This window comes from Poecilia reticulata, chromosome 10 (assembly GCF_904066995.2).
Source record: "Poecilia reticulata chromosome 10, P_reticulata-male-v2, whole genome shotgun sequence".
Taxonomy (NCBI): Eukaryota; Metazoa; Chordata; class Actinopteri; order Cyprinodontiformes; family Poeciliidae; genus Poecilia; species Poecilia reticulata.
Window position 1 is genome coordinate 14,639,211 of NC_088839.1, and position 24,652 is coordinate 14,663,862.

General features: G+C 40.7%; 1 protein-coding gene across 1 annotated transcript in view; it reads left to right on the forward strand.

Moving 5' to 3' along the window:
• The window catches only part of nexmifb (neurite extension and migration factor b), an 88,966-nt gene that overhangs the window by 42,759 nt on the left and 21,555 nt on the right, over window positions 1-24,652 (forward strand). The window contains exon 2 of the mRNA XM_008420071.3: window positions 23,930-24,060. Within this exon, the coding sequence (XP_008418293.1) occupies window positions 23,979-24,060 (82 nt within the window). The 5' untranslated portion in view covers window positions 23,930-23,978. The remainder of the gene's footprint in view (window positions 1-23,929; window positions 24,061-24,652) is intronic.

Below are 24,652 nucleotides of genomic sequence, written 5' to 3' on the forward strand. Positions count from 1 at the left end.
CAGTCACCAGCGTTAAAAAATATATTTTTTCCAAATTGAATTCCTCAAACCCCTCTCCTCTGCCTGCTGCACAGTTTTCATTGCTTTACCAACAATGAGCGAAGTTTGTTTCATTTTTTTCCTAAAGGAATATCTGATTCTTGACACAGAGCAAGAAGCACCTTCAACTCTCGCTTCTTCTGATTTATTTAAATGTTAGCGTTGGCAGACGTGACTAGCTGCAGCTAGCTAGCGTCTTCTCTGTGTTTCTGAGGGGTTTTTTCATGTCGTTGTGCCTACAAATCGGACAGGAAATGTCTCTCCTGTTTCTTGTAATTTGGTGGCCCTGAACCTTTCGCTAAGGTTGAAGTTATACATTTACTTTTTGAAAAAATGTCTGTGTTTTGTTTTGTTTTTTTGTCCACCTTGGCTGACTGGTCTATTGAGAGGAGAGGGGAGCAGACGCACAGCCATAAAGGGAAGCACATGATTTACATTTCAACTATGCAGAAAACAATAGATGAATATAAATTATATCATAATATTCAACAAAACCAGTAATCATTTCATTCCAACTAATAAAGGATAATTAATTTGTCACATATAAGTTGCTTCTCTCCTTAAACTAATATTACTTTGGCAAGCACCGTTTGTGACTGTATGTATATTTTGTAGCTTAATTTCTATTTATCACCTTGTTGTGAAAAAGCAGAAAAAAAAGAGACAAGAAGTCTTTTCAGTTGCCGGCTCCAAATAAAAGCTTAAATTCAACGTGGCGGCAGCAGCTTTGGCCTTGAGGTTTAAGAAGCAAGCTGCTGGTGAACGCTGCGACTTCAAACGAGTAACGGGGAGGGAAGGGAATTTGTGCCGGTCGCTCCTCGTTTTTCACACACAGGCCAGGCAGGGTGTGTTGCACAAGACGGTGAACGCAGCATCCACCTGCGTTTGACCTCTTTAAACCTCCGGTGTCCCTCACCGCCGCTCTTCATTTGCCGCACATGTGCTGCTCCAGTTGCGCAGGTTGATACTTGGACGTGGCTGTGAGAAATTTAATTGGGATAGCGAGGGCAAAACGGATAACGTACCAGAGAAGTTTGACATGTGAAAGGTTTGTCGGAGGCTGGTGGAATAATCCTCTATCAACTTTATTGCGCTCGCATTCTCTTGGTCAGATTTTATAATAAATTGATTTTCTGTTAACGTTTGAATGTTGTATAAAAATGATTATGGTTAGAGTTTGCAAAGCCTCAGAAGTTGTATGAGAAACACTAAGTGTGATATTGATATTATTAATATTATTATTATTAGGACAGTGTTTAGTATTCATGATGAGGGGCAGGAAGTGAGGTCAGTCTGGGTCGCGAATCCATTTTGTGAACTTAAATAGAAGTACGTTTCTCATATCTCATTGACCCAATATTTTCACTCTTTCACAGCTGCAATTCATTTGTACCCGAGACCTATCCATGTCCACAACCAGATATGTGAAAAGAAAACACATTATTGTATCAACTGGCATAAATCGTGAACATTATTTATTCAAAACTAATCAGATAAACTCCAAAAACAGTAACCCTTTCATCTAAGACAGGCTCGCATCGTGTCATTTAATGAAAAGGTGTCGGTTCTTGAGATACCTCCAAAACTGCTCGTTATTTGCCAATCGTGTTGCGTAAGTTCTCCAACCAGGTCTTCAGAAAAGTGGACAGATTTGTTTTTGGGTTGTTTTTTTTTTTTTTTACTCCCGACGCCACCTGATCGCCGCAGACTGTGCCTCAGCCTGCCATCAGCTAATTAAAATTTGATATTTCTCTTAGCATAAACCTGATGAGTGACTCCCTAGAAGAGATTAGCATGCCTAAAAATTCAAATGAATTGCACCAAGCACCTTCTCAAGCGTTTCGCCGTTTGTGTTTAGATGAAAGAGCAGGCAGAAATGTTACGCCAGCGGAGGAAGCAACTTTGTGTTACTTCATACTTCAACATAAGCAGTCAGAGTTGTAGTTTTCTGCACTGATTTGCAACGCTGTCATTCCAGATGCGACTGCTGCATTCAGCTGTTGCTTTCAGGCTAACTGTAATTAGGCTTTCCTTTATATCACATTTCATGTTGGATGGATTTTTTTTTTCCCACACAGAAAGCATGGACAAGAATCAGAGTTTCCTGGGCTTCATCTTTAATTGCACTGACATGCTGTAATGCTCAGAAGTATTGCGATTAAAATTTACTGCTACAGTCTCTACACTGAGGCAATTATTTGTTATTTTACAGAGAAAAAGGTTGAAAGATCACTTTTACTCAGCAGTAAAACAAATAGCTCCAAGTGGGAAAATGCTCAATTTGGAAAACGTCAAACATTTAGATCAGGACAAAGATAAACTGATCTAATTTTAAACCTTTCTTTCTTGCTTTTTCTCTTCTTTTGTTCTTTCTTGCCTTGTTGCTGATTTTTCTCTATATGTAGAACTTTTCCTCAGGTTTTTCCTGTGCTGTCCTTCAGTTGATTGCCTTGATTGGGAACACCTGCCCTCCTCTGTTTGATGACTCCGTGATTACTTTAAGTTAAACTAATTGATTACATCAGAGTTTTGTTTTCTGGCTCCGAGCATCAACCTTTCACGAGGAGACGTCTTTGACTCGTCATTTTATGTCAGAATTTTTCTACTCGGAAAACTAATTTTAACAAATATTTTCCTCTGGTTTTAATCTCCATAAGAAAAGCAATAAAGTTTTTTTTATTATTTTTCTATTATTCCTGAATATCATGTTGTAAAAATGCACTTTTGCCTCCCTTAAAATGTCTCTTTTTTTTTTTTTTTTGAGTCTACAGATGTTTCAGATCATTAAACTAATGATGATGTCTAACAATGAAACCAGAGTAAATACAAAATGCAGTTTTCAAAAATGCCTCAAACCAATCTCGGTTCTCTTGTTAAATCATGAACTAACCACATCGTTTGGTTCAGTTTCTCCGCGTCCATCCTTATTACTGCCACAAGTATTCACTTAAATCAAATCCGACAACTTGAAGTGGACTAAAGAAAACTCACAAAGCAAAACACTATAGCCTGATACGGTTTTCCTTTTTCTTCTTGTGTCTTGTTTTCTTCTTCCAACTTTGAGCCTTCTTGAAAAACGTCCGATTTTGAATGTTTTTTTTTTTTTGCTTTCTCACTGGCTGGTGATTTTGACCACAAGCAAATCGTTATCAAAGTCTTCTGCTTTAAAATGAGAGCATCAGCTTGTTGGATGGGTGATCAGGGGCTACCCTTCAAAAGTAATATAAATAAGCATGACGTTAATAAAATAAATATATATATATATATATATATATATATATATATATATATATAAACATCAAGGGAAAAGGTAGAATTGCTCTTAAAGGGGTTGCCTGGGAGTAAACATGAGTAATGTCCCAATGATAAAAACAAATGTGTGCCCTCTGGAGGTCCTCTTCTCCGGCTGTTTTTCTAAGGGCTTCATCAACAACAGTGCCTTTCTGTTAGGCGAACTCTGTTTGGGATATAAGAGTCTGCACGGGGCGCGTCTCTGAATGGCTGCCCTGGGCATTGAGCAGAACGAGGCACAGAGTGCGCTGCAGCGGGAAGCTCTGCAGAAGCACCAGCCCTCTGTTATTCAGCCGTTGGCCTGTGTGCCACAACATTGTGTATACATCTGTAATCTTACCTACCCCCTGAGCTCACAAAGACCCCCACTGCTGCCGTCTTCCACTATGTTTCTGTTTTTTTTTATTTTTTTTTTATACATCCATCTTAGCCTTTCTCTCTCATCATACTCTCTCTTGATCGCGTCACTTGCTCCCCCCCCGCCCCCACCACCCTTTCTTTTTCTTTTTTTTCACAGAAAAATATAGTCAGGCAAGCACACCCACACACTTTCTCACGTTGGCTCCCATACACAAACACATGAAGGGCCTTGAAGACAAACCATGTGTGAGATCATGCTGCCTTAATGTGTCAGGGACATTACAGCCCGCTCACTTTCTCTGCTTATTTGAATCATTAAAAGAAAACGCGCAAAAGGGGAATCTTTCCTCGTTTTCGGGGTCAGCTTACGATTCTTTCATGGATTTCTGCTTGCGCGAGGGTTGGAGAAGGTAAAACCTCTCTTCGGCTGAAGCTGAACTGGAGCTGCCAGTGTTTAAATATACATGAAGCAGAGGGCTACATGAATGCGATCCTGTCCTGGACGGCGAGCAGTTATGAGCTGTGTCATGTGTCGGCGCTTTCAAGCCGACTCCGGCTTTCATCAGCCTTTGCCTCTGTGACGCCGTGACGTTTTGCCGCACCCTCCCCGCTCCCAGCTCCCCCCCGGCGCCGCTGCACACACATGCTGTTAAAGGGGCGTTCGTTTGCATGTTCTCCCTGCTGCTGCCGCCGCGTCTTGTCGTGGCGGCTGTGTCAGGGACTGCGAGAGGTTCTTTCATGTGAATTGATGGTTTTATGTTAAATAAATAGAAAGAGGCTTTTAAAGTGCATTCTGTTCTTTATTTTTACTTCTCCCGGCTTTTATCTTGTCCCTGACAGGCTGATCTGCTCGCGGCTCCAAGATGATATTGTGCATTGACAGTCCAAGTGATGTATTGTCATCATCTCCTGGTTGATATGTACCGCTGCTCCCTTAAGGATAATATGCGCCTGTCATGCTCCGGCTTGAGGATTTCATAAGATCCCGCTGCTGCCCCGCACTTCAATAAATCCTTATTGCTTTCAATACGTTCTCAATCAGTTGCCATTTGCCGCAATCACTGTTGCATGTGTTACTGTACACTCTGCTTCCAGCTTCAAGGTTTGTGTGTATATTTCTAATGGGAGCCATTACAAAACACATCTTTTAAGCCCCCACTGGGTTCAAAACAACGGGAATGTATTTTTCCCTCTCTTTCTTTCTTCAGACGGCAGCGGCTTTCACAATTGAATCTGAATGCCATGCTTTTAGCGCCAGGGTTGTTTGATTATCCACAGACAGGGAGCTGTGCTGGATTCCATTCCTTTCATCATGCTTTAACCAGTGTGAGCCGGCTCCCCTGTCGTATTTTATGAGAGGTGATTTTTTTTTTTTTAGGGCCTCTCCTTTATGCAGATGATTTTGGCTGCCTCTCCCCGGTCTGGTCTTCAAGAGCTGCATATTGGTTTTGACAAGAGAGCTCACCCTGCTAGATTCGCTCTCACTGAGCTGTCTACATGACTGGATATTCTTGGCCATATGCTAATGTGAATTACACTTAGCAACGGGGAGGGGAGGGGCGGATGCGTCTACAGGTGTTTTCAGAATGAGGCTCGGTGACAAGAATATTACACCGCACTGGAAACCTCATTGACCCTTCACACTCCCGCAGAGAGTGGCGCTCTGTGCTGTTCCCCACTCGCGTATGTTCTTTTAATACTCGGCGCTAACGTCCACATCAGTTGACAGGTGTCTTCATGTGCAACGTGTTCATTCAAGGAGAATTTGTTCGCCTATAGGACCGGGAGCCGTCGTCTATGGAAATTGTTTTCTTTTTCCACTAGGAAGTGTTGATGTGCGTATGTGCCTGCAGGCGTTTCTTCTGCTAGATAATGAGGAAAGCATTAAACAAAATGACTGTGCAACTTACAAAGAGAACGTGTCTTTATTTCACATTTTCTCAAATCGTACCAACTACTAATTAGTGCAGTTCAATTTCTGGCAAAATTATCTGCAAACTGTGTCTGTGGTCTGTAAAATCAGAGTGTTTAATACAGACATAAACATGGTTTTATCATGTTCTTCTCAACAAAGACTAATTGAAGCCTAAAATATTCGAGACAATTTGTCCTGCAGGTTTCTGGTTGAGTATATAATATTAGGAAATTGTTGATAATGGATCAGTTATCAAACAGTGTAAAATTTGTTTTCTCACATTTTTAAAGTTTTGAGTTTCATCAAATGAATATTAATATCAAACAAAACCTGAGCAAGAACAAATAGGAGTTTACAAATTATAATTTCATTTATTTTAAAAGGCAATCCAAATTAAACTGAGTCTTTGACTAAAAGATTTGGTTTTATTGTTTTTTACGTCACCGTGGAGGAATTTTGGAGTGCTGATCCACTTCTGGTCCGTGTCCTGCTTCGTAACGCTTGCAGCTTGAGGGAATGAGCTGATGACCAGACATTCTCCTTCAGGATTTTCTGCTAGAGCGCGCAATTTATAGTTTCATCAGTTACTGCAAGTCACTGAGTTCCTGAAGCAGCAAAGCAGCTCCAGACTAGACTCCAGATAAACCACAACCAACATGTTTGACTGTTATTCCCCCCCCGCTCCCCCCCCCTGAATTGCTGTCTTGAGCGTCATCCAGATGTTTTTCTGAAAGATTTGCGTTCTTTTATGTCAGCAGTGGTTTTTCCCTTGTGATCTCTCCCCTGGACGCCGTTGCAGCCCAGTTTCTTATTGCTGAATAATAAACACTGACTTTAGCTGAGGCAGCCATGCTGGTGCTGCGGATGCTGTTCTTGGTTTCTTTTTTTTGATCCTCTGGATGAGTCGCAATCTGCTTTTGGAGTAATTTTTGGTAGGCTAGTCACTCCTGGGATTTTTCACTATTCTGATTTCTCCATTTTTTTTTTTGGATAATGGCTCTCAGTGTGGTTCACCGAAGTACCAAAACCTTAGAAATCGTTTTGTAAGCTGCATTCCTGACTGGTAGTTGTCAGTGATTTTGTTTCTCATCTCTTCTTGAATTTCTCTAGGTCAGGCCACGATGTTTTGCTTTTTGAGATGCTGTACCAGACTAACTCTATTTACCAGATGTATTGGTCCTACAGGCTTCCCAGGAACAATGTAAACATATAGTTAATCACATTCATGACTTTAACAAAGGGGGCTTTTTTTTTTTTTTTTACATTGGACCGGGTTGGGTTAGACAAATTTTGTTCCTATTAAATGAAATAATCATTTGAAAAGTTCTCATTATATTTATTTGTATATGCTGTTTGTTATCTTCGAGTCTAGGTAAAATAATTTTCTTTGTTAAATAAAAGCAGCAAAATCATGTTATATGTTTGTCTTTTACACCTTCGTGGTAACACAAGGAAACAATAGTGGCTTTACTCAGGGTTATAGTTAAAGTTTGATCCTCACTGTCTTTGTTGGACGATACCTGCTGGTATCTTCACATCTCCATCATATTATTAGGCATTATTTACCAACTGTAGGATGTAGACGCTTTACTGGACATAAAGCCAAACAAAAGCACAAGAACTGTGTAAATAAATTATGTATTTAGTCTGGTCTTATAAGTCCAGACTAAAACAATTTTTAGAACGCTTAAAGTTTCAATAAATATTCTTGATCTCTTCTCGTGAAATGATTTTCTGTGACTAACTTTTGATGTCCATCAGCTCTTACCAACCTCCCTGACCTTTGATGAAAAGCATCCCCACAGCATGATGCTTCCCCCACCATGCTTGTATGTTCAGGGTACTTTTTGTAGGACTGTTCTCTGTAAAACTACATATGAAATAGACATTTTGGCATATTACTTACAAGTTTGGACATCTGCTGGGAACATTTTCTAAATGTTAAAATTTCTTGTTTTAAAGTAGTTTTTTTTGTGGACATTTGACTGGATCCCACCCCCCCGGTGCACAGGTGATATATTGTAGGGCTCGTACTCTTGTGCCCATCACTGTGAAGTGAACGGTGATGTCACTCAGGACATTCCTGGTCCAGGTTGAGTTTTCCTCCAGGTGTGCAGCTTTAATATGTCGATTTTCCTTCGAGTTGCTTTTGCATTCATACTCGTCTAATTGAGAGGGCATCAGTGAGCAACAAGCAGTTGAAGCTTAAAACACAAAGTCAGTCATACAGCGTGTGATAATCGTGTCTCCTACCCTCTCTCCGCTCCCCCTGCCTACGTAGAGGGCTTTGCATGAACGCCTGGCGAGTGTTTCTCCTCAATGCCACATTGCTATTGTCCACTTGTCCCTCCCTCTTCTGTGCAATCACATGCATGAAGTTGTGACTGTAAATCCCAGATGTTGGCAGGTCATCCTCCTCTGCAGCATTCTGGTAAACTGTTGGCTGACAGCTCTTGATTTTCTCAAGCTGGCAGCCATAATGAAAGATAACACAAAGAGGAGCTAGGTAGGTCGTCTTTTTTTTTTTTTTCCTCCTATCCCTCTCCAGTTGAATGGATTGTAAAAACAGAAAAAAAAAGAAAATGTCCTCCCTCTTTGAGCGCGGAAAGAGATAGAGTAGCTGTGTGGAATAAAGGAGATGCCTCTTTCTCTATCGCACTCCATCAGCATTATTTACCAGACCTGCCAGTTGCTTTGTACAGCACCTCTCCCTGCCAAGTAGGCGACTGGCGTCCGACCAGGGGCTAGTGACAACAGGCTACAGTGGAAAGCAGGGGGAGAGCTGTGTGGATGAGCCAAGTCTGCTCATTCCAATAGGCTCCAGCGTGAAGCACAGACGTCTATCTGCGCTCAGAAAGCAGAACGTGCCACTATAAGGGCTTCTCGCAGATTAGAAACCGAACCCGCTTTTTGAATTTGATGTAAAACAACAAGAGTGGTGTGGTAGTGTCCACAGGTCATTTGTTAGACCTCGGCTGCTGTTTTAATGGCTTACAGTGATTCCCGGGCTTTTGATTGTGTGGAGCGCTATTTGTACTGCAGCGGAGGTGAATCGCACTTGTCAGAGAAGCTGTAATGAATGTATTTCCCCATCAGCCGTCCTTACAGAACCTATGGAAAACATCAGCATTTGGTCTTTGGGTACTGAAAAGTGAGTTTTTTTTTTTCTTCTTATCCACATCGTGTCACAGATGGTGGGAAAGCCTTTGTAATGCTAATATAATATCACACTGTGTCGGCCCAGCTCCGTGGTTCTCTCTGTGTACCAAGCAGCCTGGCTGTGGAGTGATTTACCAGTACGGAGAAAAAAAAGACCTCCCTCTGTTTGCACTGAAAAGGCTACGTGGTTGGCGGGTCCCGCCGTTCGGCCTGCTGCGACTTTGCCCGCCTTGACTTTATTGATTCGCTGGTCCATCCAGTGCTGTGTGCCATTAATTAACTCTGTCTCTGAATGTTTGTCACATCGTGCATGCTTATTAGGAAGGATATTACCAAGGGGTGCAAGGCGTTAAAAGCAGCTGGACGGACGAAGCGGAGGAAAAGGACTTGCTCGCTACTGGCCATGCTGCAGATTTTAAAAAAACACAAATGCACGTTTCAGTCTAAAAATTAGTTGTTGGTTTTTTTGTTGTTTTTTTTAACATAAAAAGCAGAAAATTGCACCTCCTGCTACTAATGGCCACCTCCCTGGATGCGACCCAATGGCGGGCCACTTCCTCCTGTTTTAACCAATGGCTCTGTCCCTTCTTCCACGGCAGCGACTCAGCCGCTCAAGAGGAGGAGATAGGAGCATTGATGTCTTTCTCTTGACGCGCCACGTCACGGTGTTGTGTATTCCTTTCCCAGCCCTCATCCCTGATATTTGAATCGCAAGGGGGGAGCGTTTCATATCCGTGCTGAGAGAAGAAGGGGGATCTTGTCTGTCTGAAAGAGCATGCTGGATTAAGGGGGTTATTTCCCCAGAGGGGGGGATATGAGAGTGAGTGTCACTCAAGACGGCTCTCACGCTGCCGCTGCATGTTGCCAGGGAGCCCCCCGTCTTTGACTTCTACCACTCTCCTCTCCCTCTGCCACATCCTCATCATGGCTACCATCTCTCCTCCCTTTTTTTCCCCCTGCTAGTCCTTTGGTGCCCTACAGGGAGAGGAGAATTGTGTGGTTCTGTGGGGTGGTTGTTATTCCAATCACACCTCCGATGCAGCGAGGGTCCAGTAAAGTACAGAATAATTGGCAGGTTCCAGACAGCCATTCTGTTCTCATGTGTGTGTGCGTGCTCGCGTGTGTGTGCGTGTGTGTGTGTGTGTGTGTGTGTGTGTGTGTGGCTGTGATGAGAAGGGGGGCTGCTGTAGGTGCAGCATTCAGGGGTCATTTCATTAATTACTTGCTATTGTGTTTTACGCATGTTCTCACATTCTGTTTGTCAGCTCAGGTTGATTAGATGCACATGCTGACAAAAGATCCTGCTTCTGAATGTGGAGGGAAACATCAAATAGGGAGGAAATCACCCCACATTAAAAACAGAGCTCTTAATAAGCCAAACTGTGAGATGCAGCAATCCGAATTTTTGTGAACGACCTCCAATCTTTGTAAAGCTAATATATGAATATCGCTTTTAGTCAACAACCATTATTTTCAGAAGCTAGTATGAATAAATTCTTTTTTTTTCTTTCCTCTCTTTCGCAACCGCTTATCAATTATTTAGATTAGGAAAAGTGGAAATGTTACAATGTGTGTGAGGGAGTAGCCCTCACACACGTCTGTTTCATATTGAATCCATATGGAAGACCCTATATTTTTTATTTTTAACAGTCGGGGGAGAAATCTGGTTTTAGGGGAAGCTGCTTACTGAAGGAGATTCTGGTTCTCCCTCAAACTGCGTGTTGCATTTCTCATCAATCTTCTTACATTGGATTATATATGCTTGTCTTCTAAAAGTCATTAGGGTTTTTGCATTTTCCTTTATGATGTTATGATGCTGTTCAGACAGAGGCTGGATGTTTGAAATGATAAAACAGAGCAACTTTGCTGTACTCCATCAAGCCTTTCTGCCATCTGCTGAACTCTCTACTTCCTGCAGCATGAATGTATTTCATCATGTCATAGAAAATTCAGCTTCTTTTTAAATAGCTTCTTGCATGTCTTTAAGATTAAACACTTCCGTAATTCTGAATCTTACAGCTACCATTGAAATTTCTGCACTCAGCAACAAGTTCCACACTGAAGAGTGTTGTTGTCAGGAGGGTCTGCTTGGATTTTAAGTGGAGTTGCTACGTGATGTTTAAAGGGGTCATGCAAAATCCGTTTTTTTTTTTCACCCTTTAAGCATTTAAGTCATTTTCCAAGTCTTTGTCTTCTTTTTCCAATGCTTTGCTTCCTTTGATAAGATCATTCTGGAGTGCAGAAAAGTTGAATTTAATGTCTCCCGGTGCAGCGTAGATATCTTTATGTTCTGTTTGCTTGGGTCATATTTTTCAATACATTCAGGTTTCTCTGTTTCCTATTTCTTTTTTTTTTAAACTATTATGTCACAGTATTTGCTGCAGAACTGCTAAATAAGGTCATCGACCTTTGGCTAACCAGTTTCACAAATCCTTTTAATTTCTGTTTTCCTCACAGTGGTTTTCTTTTTGAAGTTCAAGGATGTCGAATCTACAAGTGGATAACTCAAATCTTTTGTTGTTAGGTGTATTAACCCACACAATTCAGTCCAGGCTCTGGGTCAATCCTCTTCTTTCTCAATTAATAACTCCATGTTACATACATGTTTTGCCTTTTGTTTCCTCCCTCCTTACATTTAACATTAGCCATGTATCCAAAGTATAGGGTATTATTTTACTTTTTTTTTTACATTAAGTTTTGCCATTGATTGTAGAGGTAAAACTATAAACTGCTTAAATCTCATCTATAACTCAAGGACACATTACTGTGTAAAAAAACGTATTTCTATTCATCTTGCGCATATTTTCTTTGGGTCATTTGAAAGTCTTATGACATATTACAGATTATAACCACTCATTAAAACAAAACAACTATGATCTCCTAATGGTAGGAATTATTAAGGGACATAATTTCCTTACAGTAAATTATGAAGCAAGTTACTTTATATGGTCAGTTCTTGGTTACCAAATTTCAGACACATCTGTCTCACAGAATTTGGTCTGAAATAACCAAAGCTGCAAATGTTCAAAATATCAAATGCGAGAAATATCTTGTATCTGATCACATCCTCCTTTGCAAGTATTTCTTATCAGTTTAATAAATTAATATTTTACACAATGAAGCATACTTATCTGAACTGATTTCAGTACCAATGCAACTTAACCTTTTGCTGTTTATGTCTATGTTCATTGGCAAAAAAAGAAGCACTATTAGATATGAATCGTAATGCTTTGTTGTGACCATGATTTCAGTAAAGTTAAACCAACAGGTTTAAGTTAATTGCCCAATAGGAGCCCAGCCATTGCACACGAAGAGATTTGACTGTATCCATTTGTGTCTCAGCTATATGGCCCCGTAGTTAACCTCACTGCATCCCGGCCCACTCAAAGTATGAGTCAGTGATCATAAATTTCACTCAGGTGAACAACAGGCCAACTAAAGCAAATACTTGGGGAAACTTGCACCTTATTAACTGAGGCTCATCCTGAGTCAGAGGGCAGGGGTCACAGGTTGAATGCGTTCCCTCTTCTGACTGATAGAACTCCGGGATGATCACTGATACACATCAATGGAGCCGGGCCGTGCAGCCAATCAAGCTGGGGGGGGGCTGGTAATAGGGATTGGTACAAACACCAGGGAAAATAACCCAGTTGTATCTGCTGGAAAACACATTGACCCACAGACCTAATGGAACATGCATCCCATAGGTGCTCTGCTGTATTGATTAGCCATTCTATGCCGTTGTAGCCAACACTGATATTGAGTGTGATTTTGCTTTTTTTTTTCCGTCTGTGCTGTAGGCATGCCTGTTCTTGCAGAGGCTAAATTAAAATGGTTACAGTACACCTCAGTGTTGTTACATGTGCTGTTTTTTTTTTCCCAAGTCTCTCTGCTGTGATTTCCTCTCATTGAGCTCAGCACCATAGCGACCATCATCACTTCTTCTGATGCCCTTTCCTTCTGATCCAGCTTCACCTTAAAGGGCTTCTCATTATGAAGGACACTTAGTTATTACATGAACGCGTCCACACACACACACACACATACGCACACACACACACACACACACACACACGCACCCCCACACACACACACACACACACACACACACACACACACACACACACTGGACTCAACATAAGCACACCTCTACCTTAGTAAAAGAAAAATACCTAGAATACCTGGAATCAAAGCTTTTTACCTGTTTATTTATCATAAGAAACACATTCATGCTGACTATTGTGAATAGAAGAAACTGTTCGAGCCTTGAAAACTGCACATATGTCAATTATTCAAGAGCTTTTATGTGATTGAGGTAGAACAAAGTGGCAGTAATAAAAAATATTGATCACTTCAACCCATAAAGTGTTTGACAGGAATTGTTGAGGCAGAATCAGGCATTGACTGAGTGCCTTTGCAGGCGTGTAAACCTGCAGGACATTATGTCACCGTATTAGCACCGATCACTGTGGTATAATGGCCCCCAGTCCTCCCAGCCTGATTTAGATTCAGCCCAACAAATGAAGCGTAGCTCTAATAAATGCACCTGTTGGAAATATGATAATTGCCTCTCTGATGGCTGACCTTTTTTGCCGCAGCAGTAAAGATTATTTGAAGCATGCATGCATGCAAGTGCACGCCTTTGTGTGCCTCAGTCAGGAGTTCAAAGGGCCATTGCTGCTGCTTTTCGACTCTGTGTTTCTGGGGGGCGGATGCAACTTTTGTATTTACCAGCAGTTAGTCATACATCGGCTTCTTTTTTAACTGTATCGAGTGGGAGCAGCACGGACGTGGCGCGAGTGCGCACGGCCACGTGCACGTGCGCGCGCACAGCCTCATTAAACACTCGTTTCATAAGACTGACCCTTCAGGAGCAGTGGGCGGACCGAACACGATCCGCTCAAATGAGCAAATTCATGTGCCACGTGAAAGTTTTGGGTGTGCTTGGAAGCATGTTCGGATTCAGAGTCCATTTGCGATATCTGTGATCAAATAATTCCACAGTGCAGGGCCCCACGCAGCTCCCTCTGTACTGTCTGCCGCACTTGTTTCAACCTCCTTTGTACTGCATGCCGAGCTCGTTATAACAACCTTGGGCGAGTCGAGCTGCTTTTTGTTAATGTCATCACATTAACCGTGTGTGCTAGTGTGCGTTCCCGTGTGCCATAAAGAGATGGCTTTATACAGACACAGGATATATCCATATGTGCGCGAGGATGCCATTGCTTCTGTCTCATTAGCGCCTGAGCTGAGGCCCTGAGCCGCTTCTTGCGCTCCATTGGGACAGCTGATGAGGCCTGACTATGTGACCTTTAACAACCTAATCAACTTTTAACACCTCGCCTACCGCCTGCCTTATTGCCATTCTTCTCTCTGCCATTCACTGTCATACCCCCTTTTTTCTGTTCTGTTCTGTTTTAAGCTGCAGCCTTGTTTCCCCCATCATATGTGCATGTATGGACAGAGCAGCGTTGTACACACTTACAGCAGCTGTCTCTGGAGGAAAGTGGGGATGTATTGTAATAGTCTGTCTATCTGCTCACTCTTGACCTTCTCTTTGCTTATTTTTCTCCTTTCCTTATCTCTTGCTGTCCTTTTCTCCCATATTGAGGAGCTCAGACTATGGTAAAGATAAACAGAGGAAGGAGAACAATTTTTAAACACAGACATCATGCGGTATCTCTCATTCTGTCCCGGTTAACCTTTTTTATTTAAAAGTCAAGCTGCCACAGAAAATGCTAATAAAACGGAAGGTTTTAATTTTAATATACAATCAGACTGACAAATTTCTTATTTCTACTCAGTTTTTCTGTCCAAAGACAAGTCATGGGCTCGTAGGTAGTACTCATAATATGATAAAATCTTAATAGAATTAACACAAAAACCTAAAAACTAAATATATTCCATGATCTAGTTTAGGAGCACTGTCTGTCCTGCAACTTGTAGGCAAATTTCTCATGTAAGTCCGTTCATCAACAATTTTTACAGAGGTGTACTAATAAGTAGTTTCTTTGATGCAGGTGAGCTGGAACTGGGATACATTTAAAAGCACAAGAGATTTGGAACTGAAAACCCCAAATCTAATTGCTTTTGTTTAAAACATAACGAAAACCATCAACCACATTGCTGCTTAGAAAATAGACGTACTTTTAGTCACTTTAAAGACATTTCTAGCATGGTCCATGGCAGACGACTCTTACATTTTCACAACTTGAATGAAAATAGAAGCAAAAAATAGTTTTCTTTTGAGATTGCTCTTACTGTTCTTACTATGGCTAACTTTGAGTTTTTTCCTCTCAGTAATTAACCTCCACCCCAAATAGTATTAATGTCTTAGGTAATGTGCAGTATAGTCACTGTTATTTTGGCTTTGATACATAGGTTGTTGTTACTGTTGGTCAATAAGTTTACTGAATGTAATTTCTTATGGAGCACCCTAGATGGGCCGAATCGTTGGTTAGTAGTTAAGAACTGAAACTATGTGAGCAAATTATATTAATCGAGACAAAATAAAAACAAATATCTGAAAAAAATAAATCACTTTTCATGCTACAACATTGCTGAAAGGCAAATACCTACAAGAAGTGCTGTAGCCTATAGGCTCCAGGCAGAAAGGCTGGAATAAAGACGCAAACATAGACTGGAAATCCCTGCAGGGACACATCTAAAAATCATTTTCTGTGAGAAGTGTACGATAAATAAAAAACACATAAAACAAGAAGCAAGAATAACCTGCTATAAATTCTGTGTTTAAGACGCTCTGACGATCCATCAATACTGTGCAGCGGTATGAAGAATGACAATTTTAAATTGATTTGGACTTGACTCCCCTCAACCAAAGAGGAAAGAGACAATCTGGCTTGTCGCCAGAATACAGATGAAAAGCCAGCATTTGTGGTGGTTTGAGGGTTGCATGAGTGCATATGGCATGGGTTGGGTACCTGGCACATCTTTAAATGCACTATGAATGCAAATCATTTTTTTTTTTAATTTATTGTGGTTTGTCTTGTTTTCGGGCAACAAATGTCTGGCATATGTCAGAAAATCACTGCCAAACTACATTCTGCGTGCTGTAAGGCAGCGTGGCTCCACAGTAAGATGATACAGGTGCTAAACTGAGCTGCCTGCAGTTCATACCTCACACCCACTGCTGTTAACACATTAGGAGATTAAAAATATAACAGAAAGGGTCCTAGGCTACTTAGCAGCTCGATGTCTACAGTGAGAAGTAATAGAAAGTCTTTTAGTCAACTTTCGAAACTGCAGTTTTTCTTTGTTTGATGCAGCACAGTGGTAAATAATCCCCACTTATCAAAGTCAAATTTTAGACATATTTAGGCTTTTTTATTATCACATTTACTGATACCCCAAGGTAAAGATGTGTAGGAAGATTTAAGATGCTTTTCTTTATTGCAGCATCGCAATCTCGTACTGAACAATTCGTTCCAGTTTTCTAACAGGGAGTTTCCTAAAATGTTTAATTTGTGCTCTACTGCTTCCACACTAAATCAGTCCTATTAAATTAAAGAATGCATTTTTCCCAATATTTTGCTGTGGGATTATGCTACTGCAATAAAATATGAATGTGTTTTGAAGTAGATCTTTAACTGTGTTGGTATTAAATGTGGAGGACGTTGTATTTGAGTTGCATACAGGAGTTAAATAATACGTTGCTAAAGATTAAAAGACAAAAAAAAACTGACAAAAGAGTCACTTATTTAGGTGGGTCTTCTGTCAGAAACCACTTCTCATAATCAGAGGTGTCCAAAGTGTGGTGTGGGGGCCATTTGTGTTCCTCACAAAAATGGAATAAATTCAGTTTGCCAGCTTCAGGCAACTGATGCAAATACACATTTAAAAAATACAAATTTGGTGCAATTTTCACTAATATCAATAGATAAAAATTAAAAGTTATATTGCTTTACTGTGCTGTGTTGTAGGAGGCAGGTAAACAATGCTATAAAGTGGTTTTTGTAGTTTTTATCTAAAAGAGAGAGAAAAAAAGTTCTCTCTCTTTTAGATAAAAGAGTTTGAACTGTTCACCTCCAAGAACTACTGACTCGATAAATCACTCTCGGCTAATTGACTCTGGTGTTCATAAGCCAATCATTCTTCGTGGCCATCCAGCGTCAAATCAGTCTAAAGGCCTATCGGTAAAATTAATTTCATTTGTATCTTTTCATTGAGTTTTTTACTAATTGCAGCAATAAAGAATTGTACATTTCTTTCAATATAAGAAATTTAAAGATCGTGGAGGAAAAGTGACATCTGATATTGGCAATGTCTGAAGCAATGAAATCAGGACTCGCATTGCAATGCAAAAGACAAATATTTATTTTCTCAGCTATTAATTGAGTTATTCAGAAATATTTAATTTAAAGATTAAGTATTTTTTTAAATAAAATTCATCTGATCATACTGCCAATACTAAAAGTATTGGCAGTATGTTCGACTCTTGGATGTCTGTTGTAGGATTTTGATGGTCTGTTTCATGATTTTTTTCTAATTTAAGTAATGAAGACTAAAACATAAAACACTGTAAAAAAGCGAGTCTAAGATGACCCTATCTACAACACTTTTTTCACTTTCAAATTATTCTGAACATTTTGCAGTTCATAAAAGTGGTTTCACATTCAAATATCAGTGAGCTATAATTAGTCTTATTGAACCGAAATTAAACGTTAGAGATGCCTGATTGAATGTTATCTGTTTTACTTAGTTGAAGATGGTTTTCGTAACAGTGGTAAAAATTCAACAACAGCTTAAAACAGGGGTCCCAAGCTCATGTTCTGGTTTGAGATACAATTGATTATTTGGAAAAAGATGCTTTAGAACATCATAACATCCCACTCGTTATCTGAAGTGGGCAGGAAAGCAAGTCAAAGGTCAAAACCATTCAAAGGTTGGTTCCCACAAAAACAAAATCAAACCCTTACTTTCCTACTTCAAAACCAACAAAAAATGGCATAAATTAGGAGTTTTTAACTTTTTAAAAAATTATTTCCTAATTTTTTTTCGGTTGTACAGAAATACATCCACAATGTTTGCAGTTATCAAAATATTAGCCTGACTTCCATAACTTAATTAAGATTAAAGTAATGATGGTCTTCTGAGGAAAAGTCATGGCTTCCATTGGGAGTTCTGCTCCTTCTTTCCTTCGGCAGGCTGTAATCTGCGAGGCTGCAGTTGCTACAATTGTCCAGATCTGTTTCTGCAGATTCCGCGGCGCCGATAAACGTCCTAATCCCGATTCCAAGTCAATCTTTACTCATCGGATGCCTCCCTGGCTCTTCAGCAAGGCTGTGATTGACGATGATTATCTCAAGCGGATGCCGTATCTGTTCCATCGCTGTGGCTGCGTGAGGGATCGGAGGTGAGGAAGCCGGATCAAATGGAGCCTCCGAGCTGCTGACGGAGACGCTGCACAGGAGCAAGGGCCCGTGTAGGAGACACCAATGAATTAAGATGTATAGATAAGAGAGATTCTCTTTCCTCTCATGCCTCAGAGACGTGTCTATGAGTTTTGTCATCAGCTGCTGCACCGAATTTACCTGACGTGCAATCTTTGCAGGTTAGCAAGTTTGAGCTTTCTATTAGGAGGCAGCAGAAGCACAAGCTGTTGCTGTTTTAGTTATTTTCTTTTTGGCTGTTTAGTTGTACTTTATTGCATATATGTTTTTTTTAAAAATACTTTTACATCAACTCGGAATGAAACGCCTCGCAGGAGCAGTAGAGAATAACTCCTCACCCTTCAGCTTGATGAAGACAGACATGACATATTCACAGAGGATCATTTAGCACCTAAACAGCCAGATGTTTCCCCCAGGAGCAGCTTGACAGAAAATCTGAACAAAGCGAAGCTGAATATTAATGTTGATGTTGTTCCATCAAATTCATAAAACATCACTTGTACTCACAGCGCTGCCTTTTGTAAGGCACGCAGATCTGTGGCTTGTTGTACAGCAGCAAAGAGGACAAATGCTAGTAGTAATAAAATTTATGTTTTTGTTCCTCCACTTTAGGGAATAAATTGCATAGAAAATTACTAGATGCTGTTCGAAGTACACAACTTTAACACAAAGAGAAGAAAGGAATCTTATTTAATGGATAATTAACAAGCAGCAAAACAAAAGAGCTGAGAAGGAATAATACAAATGTTATTTTAATGAATTTATAATCACTTTCAACTTTTAAATTTGTCCATTAGAACCTGCTATATTTATCGATGCACATTCGCGGGAAACCCTGACAAACCTCCTAAATCACAGAATTATTAGTTTACCTCTCCGTTTCGAATATATGTGGGTTTTTGACCGAGCTCCAGCTGAGGCAGTCTGCGGCGTTGGCTTCGTTTATGAAAGCTCACATCTGCTCAGGACTTGGCCGACTCGACTGGTGATCAGTTTCTTTATTCAAGGTCAGTGTTTATGATTAAACAATAAGACAGAGACTGGGCATAAATGGAAGCTATGGCAGAGTTTCAAGGTAAAAACCACTGCGAACCACAAAGACTATTCTCATTTTCTAAAAAAAAGAACATGACACTGAGAGATAAACATATTGGTGGTAAAGTGATGATCTGCAGATGCTTTTCTGCTCCAGGATCTGAATTGATTGTGATGTTTGACCGTCAGTTTGCACTGGATGATAAAGCAGGATAAGGGCTGAAAGCAGACCAGAAAGTGTTCTTCAGTGAAGCAAAATGAATGGTTTCGAGTGGCCTAATCAAAGTCCAGACTTAAAACTGATTCGGATTATGTTGCTTAGCCCGTGCCTTATCCTTCTTGATGCTTTTTCACACAGAAACACATTGGTTTGGGTAGCATTTTTTTCCCCTTAACAAATGAAGTCATCATTTGAAAACTGCAGGTTGTATTTAGCCGCATTATATGTGTCCCGTAATAAATTGCGGTTGATTATCTGAAACATTTAGGTATGGCGGAAAGCACAGAAAGAAGAAATCTGTAAGAGGTAAAATCATTTTTATGGCACGGCTTGGCTTCTGGCACCAATGAAAGAAAAATCTAGTAATTTCTCTATTGAAAATAAAAAAAAAAATGTCTGGTTTTTTTTAACTCTTTAAAAGTTCCTATTTGCAGACTTTAACTTTGCAAGTCAGTCATCTTGTTTTCGTCCAGCTCAAACGTCCGTCTGGAAACATGTAAATTCCTGTTTTGCAGTTCAAACAGAATGCACAAATGTTCGCCAACTGGAGGCAAAATTCCTTCTGCTCCTGTTAGATTCAGTCCACGATGAGCAGAAATGAGCAACGTGAAGTAGCTGTTTGTCCACGTTCAGCCAAGTAACCCAGGCGGAGTCTCTGTGAGACGAAGAACATGGGAGATGTTTTTCTGGCTCAGTGGTTGTATCTTCAATTAATGCCTGGAATGAGCAAAACTTTAACAAAAAGTCAATTTTATGATGTGATCATTCCAGATTTACTTCCAGATTGAAACTGTAAATGCAAGGTGTGTGTGTCCTATATCTAAACTGTATGCTTGCATTGCATTGCATTGGGGCTTTTCTGCAGCCTAACCTCTTGCATCCAGGTCTGGATCATTGCTGTCCTGCATGTGAAATGGGTTACTCGGCAGCAGTGAGCCTGCTCTGAAACTGTACACCTGTGCTGAAAAGAGGAGTCGCCATTTCAGCGCTGTCTGTTTGGATCAGCGTTCCCCGTGGCGCTGTGCCCTCTTTCAGAGCTCCTCTCTCGGTCACCTGTTCCTTGGCCCCTGACTCTCCCCCTGTTTTGACACAATGGGCCCTTTGTACCTGTGTGTACCACTGCTGTGAGACATTCCTTGCTTCTTTTTTTTTTTTTTGTTTGGACAGCAACACACAACCCAAAACCGACTATCCCCGTCGATGCGGCCTCATTCAGGAGAAATTCAATCGTAAGGAGGAGAAGTATAGCAAATTGTGGGACTGGGAAGAGGCTTGCAGGAATTAGATTGTGTCGCTGATAAGTTCTATATAGAGCGGGTAAACACGTTCTTATCTTGTTATCCAGCTTGCACATTAACACATGATCTGTGGAGGAGGGTTTAAAAGGATAAATCAAATTCTAATCATTGTGTTTGGCTTGCACCCACTCTCTGCTCTTTGTCTCTATTTCTGTTCCTCCCGATGCAAAAGGACCCCCGGGCCCACGAGTGAAGAACAATGGAGGGGTCAGAAGTACCAGCAATTTTCCCTGCACCTGCTGAACGCTTCAGAAATGAGTGCTCCGGTGATTACGTGGCCTAATGTGCGATGTTTAAAGAGCAGTTTCCTGCAGCAGAGTTAAATGCTAGTGCCCTCTGTGAAGTATTAATGATGTGGATGGATGAATCAGGTTGGAGCAAACCTGTTGACGGCGGCCACGGCGCTCTCCAAAGCTGTGCCCAGACATCAGGCTTAACCGCTTGGCAAATTGGACATGCTTGTTGGCTGTAGCTCCAATTTATGTGCACTCTCTATTGCAGTTAGTCCATCTTCATTATTGAAATAGCCTCTCGTCAGGTCTTGACAGAGTGCTGGATATGCTAAAGGAGGGAGGGAGAGAGGAGAGAGCTTGCAGGGGGGGAGGAAAAATCATGAATAATGTGGAAAATAAACATTTGAGGCAGTGGAGCTGGAGCCGGCTGGCAAGAGGGGGTGTTGGGAGTGCTGGTAAATGCCCAGCTTTGATTCCCCCCCCCTCTACCTCCCTCCTTGTGATTGTATGCGCAGGCTTGTGCCGGGGGATGTTGACACTGTGGATCCTCAGCCATGGGGCTTTATCTCACACACATGCAGTCAAACATACAAACCTTTGAGCAGCTCTCAGCGCTGAACTCCTAACAGCACCTCTGTGGCTTGAACAGCATCCCAGCTGCGAGCTGTGTCACACTTCTCACTGGATCCAGCCTGGGTTTTTCTTTTTTTTTTTTTGCAAACTGCTGCCATGCTTGCTTCATTTTTTATTTTGATCAGGCTGATAAGACCGAACTCGGCTCATCTCAGCCAGCCCGTTCCAGTTCATGTCATTTTGAAGGAGATGTGTTTATCGCCAGAGGTAGAAGTTAAATACTTCAATGATTAATACAACTTGACCTCAAAACCATTTTGTAGCTCTGTAGCTGAGCGCTTAATCTCAGGCTGGAGGTGCAGTAATGTGTCTCTTTGAAGAGAAGACCAAATACTGGATGGATCTACACAGTTTTGGACTATAAATACATTATACGTCTTTACCACTTATGTTGATGGGAAATTTATGCTGAAACTTATGCCTTGGTATATACCTATAATGACGTGTTGAATTATTTCCTCTTCAGGAACTCAACTGATTACATGTGGGTTTCATTTAGGGTCCGAGCTTTAAAAGGTTTAGCGCTTATAAGCACATGTTCACATTCGAAAGCTCAGACACGATTGTGTTAGCAAAAAGAGGAGAATGTCATCAAATTTAGGATGGGTGCCTTCATAAATATGAAAAAAACATGCCGATCATCAGAGAAATACAAATATGCAAATATGATGACTTACTGTTCCACTTGCAATGAATGTGTTTTTTAAACCAGAAACAATTTGTGGTGCTGTTTTTGCGTTTATATTTAGAAAATTTGAAAAACAGGCTCAAATTGCCACAAGATCTCTATCAAACTGCTTAACTAATCAGGATAAATGAACTACTTACAAGAGATCATAATAAATTAACTGCTTACGACTTAACAGACTCTAACTTGAAACATCCTGAACTATCAATTTAATTTGCCCTTTTGTTTCATCCAGCAAAAAAAACCTAAATCTAAATCAAAACCAAGACCGAGCCAATAATTTAAGATGATGGGCCCAAGCAAACTGGTGGAGTATGATCGATCGTACTGTGTTCAATATGAATGCTGTGGTTTACTACTATTGCAATTGTTATTTTTTTGTCCAGTTTATCTAATCTAATTAGAGTAAAGTTCTGTAATATAATTATTAAAAACGACTTAAAGTATAAGTTTGTGTGTGTGTGTAGCACTGTTTGGCTCTCTTTACTGCAGTTTATATTAAAATGCCCCACCTTTAGGATTCTGTACCTGCTACAAAAGTAGATGTAATGCCTCATAAGGTAATTACCCCCCTGAGCTGGTGTGTTTGCAGCTGCAGGCTGCAGCAGGGCTTCCCTTCAGGTAGCTCTCCCACTCAGGTCAGTAAACACCTAATGACATTTAGAGGAAAGAGGATGAAAGAGGTGGCACTTGGTTGTAGTCAGCTGCGCACTACCTTTGTCTTATTGTGTACCGTCTGTCTTAATCTCCCAGCCACCCCTTTCACACCACAAGGAGATCATGTTATTAGATCCCCTCCCTCTGCTCATTTGTCATCCGGCAGCACCGCTCCTCCAGAAAGGGATGGCAAGGGAAGGAAAAACAAAAAAAGAAAACGGCGCAAAAAGGGGAAGAAACCACAACATCAAATGTTCATCATTTGCTGGCTCGGAGTGTGCATCTTCTTCTTTTTCTTCCACATTCACAAATTTAAGCTTCTCTACTGATTTTTTATTTTTTATTTTTTTTTGGTTTCTTTTTTTGTCATATCAACTGTACCCTGCATGCACACCCAACACACATGTGCTGTACCTGCACCCAATTCCTCCCACCTACTCTTTCACTATCAGGAACTGCTACAAATAAAAAGTATTGCAGGTGTTCAGAGTGTACCGTCACCTCCTCAGCCACACTGCTTTAGTCTTTCTGTGAGCCGACTCGTTCCCTTGCTGCTCAGGGAGGCAGTCAGCTAATTATAATAAACAAATATGCTCAGAGATGCCTATGTGAGACTCACATAGGTTAACAACTCAGCTATAAATGTTAAATGAAGCCTAAAATAGGATAGTGTGGCTTACAGTTGCCATAGCGATCCCAGCAGTGACTCTTTGTGTACTTTGTAGGTTGGAAAAGTTTGAATTAATCTTAGATCCTGCCATAAACAAAAGAAATGAGTGACTGCTTTGTGTCTCAGAGGTCTTTTTGACGACTCGGTTTGGGAATTTTTTTTCCCTCACTTACAAGAGATTTGTGTTTGTCTGTGTTTACGGTCACCCTGCATGTTGAACTCTGCACTTCTGCATTAGTCACATGCGAGTTTTTCTGCCAAGAATACTCATCATACTCATGTTTCTTGCTGTCTTTGTGTCTTTTTTTTTTTTCCCAACAGGTGGGACCGTCAGAATGATGTGTAGGTGGAGCAGCGTTGAGCCGTATTGATGGATGTGCTAGCAGACAGCAGTCTCACATTGATTGTGAAGACTTCAGAACCGGAAAATGCAAATATTGTGGAAAATACAGGTAACTAAAGTTTAATGTTTTACTCAAAGTATTTTGTATGGATTTATGTGAGGATGAATATTTTCTTAAGTGGAATTAAATATGTTTTTTTTTCTTTCCATTTTCAATCTGAAAAACTTTTCCAAAAAAAAAACAAGTCTGAAAAGTGTAGGATCCAGCTTTTATTCATCAGCCACCCCTGATGAATAAAGGGGTGGCTGAATACCTAATGTATACCAATACAATACCTAATGTATTGGTATACATTAGGTATTGGTATACCTAATGTATACCAATACATTAGGTATACCTAATGTATTGGTATACCAATACCTAATGTATTGGTATACCTAATGTATACCAATACATTAGGTATTGGTGTCCATGTGTGATTTAATAAATTCATCTGTTATGTGAAGACTTCAGACATTTATTAGAAAACATCAGTGGACAAACGGCATCACAAGGACCAAGAAACGCGGCAGACAGGTCAGGGAGAAAGCAGAGTTAGTTTATAAATTAGCCCGTGCTTTAGATATCTCACAGAGCACCGTTCATCCATCATCTGAAAATGGAAAGAGTTTGTTAAGACTGCAAACCTTGCAAGAAAGAC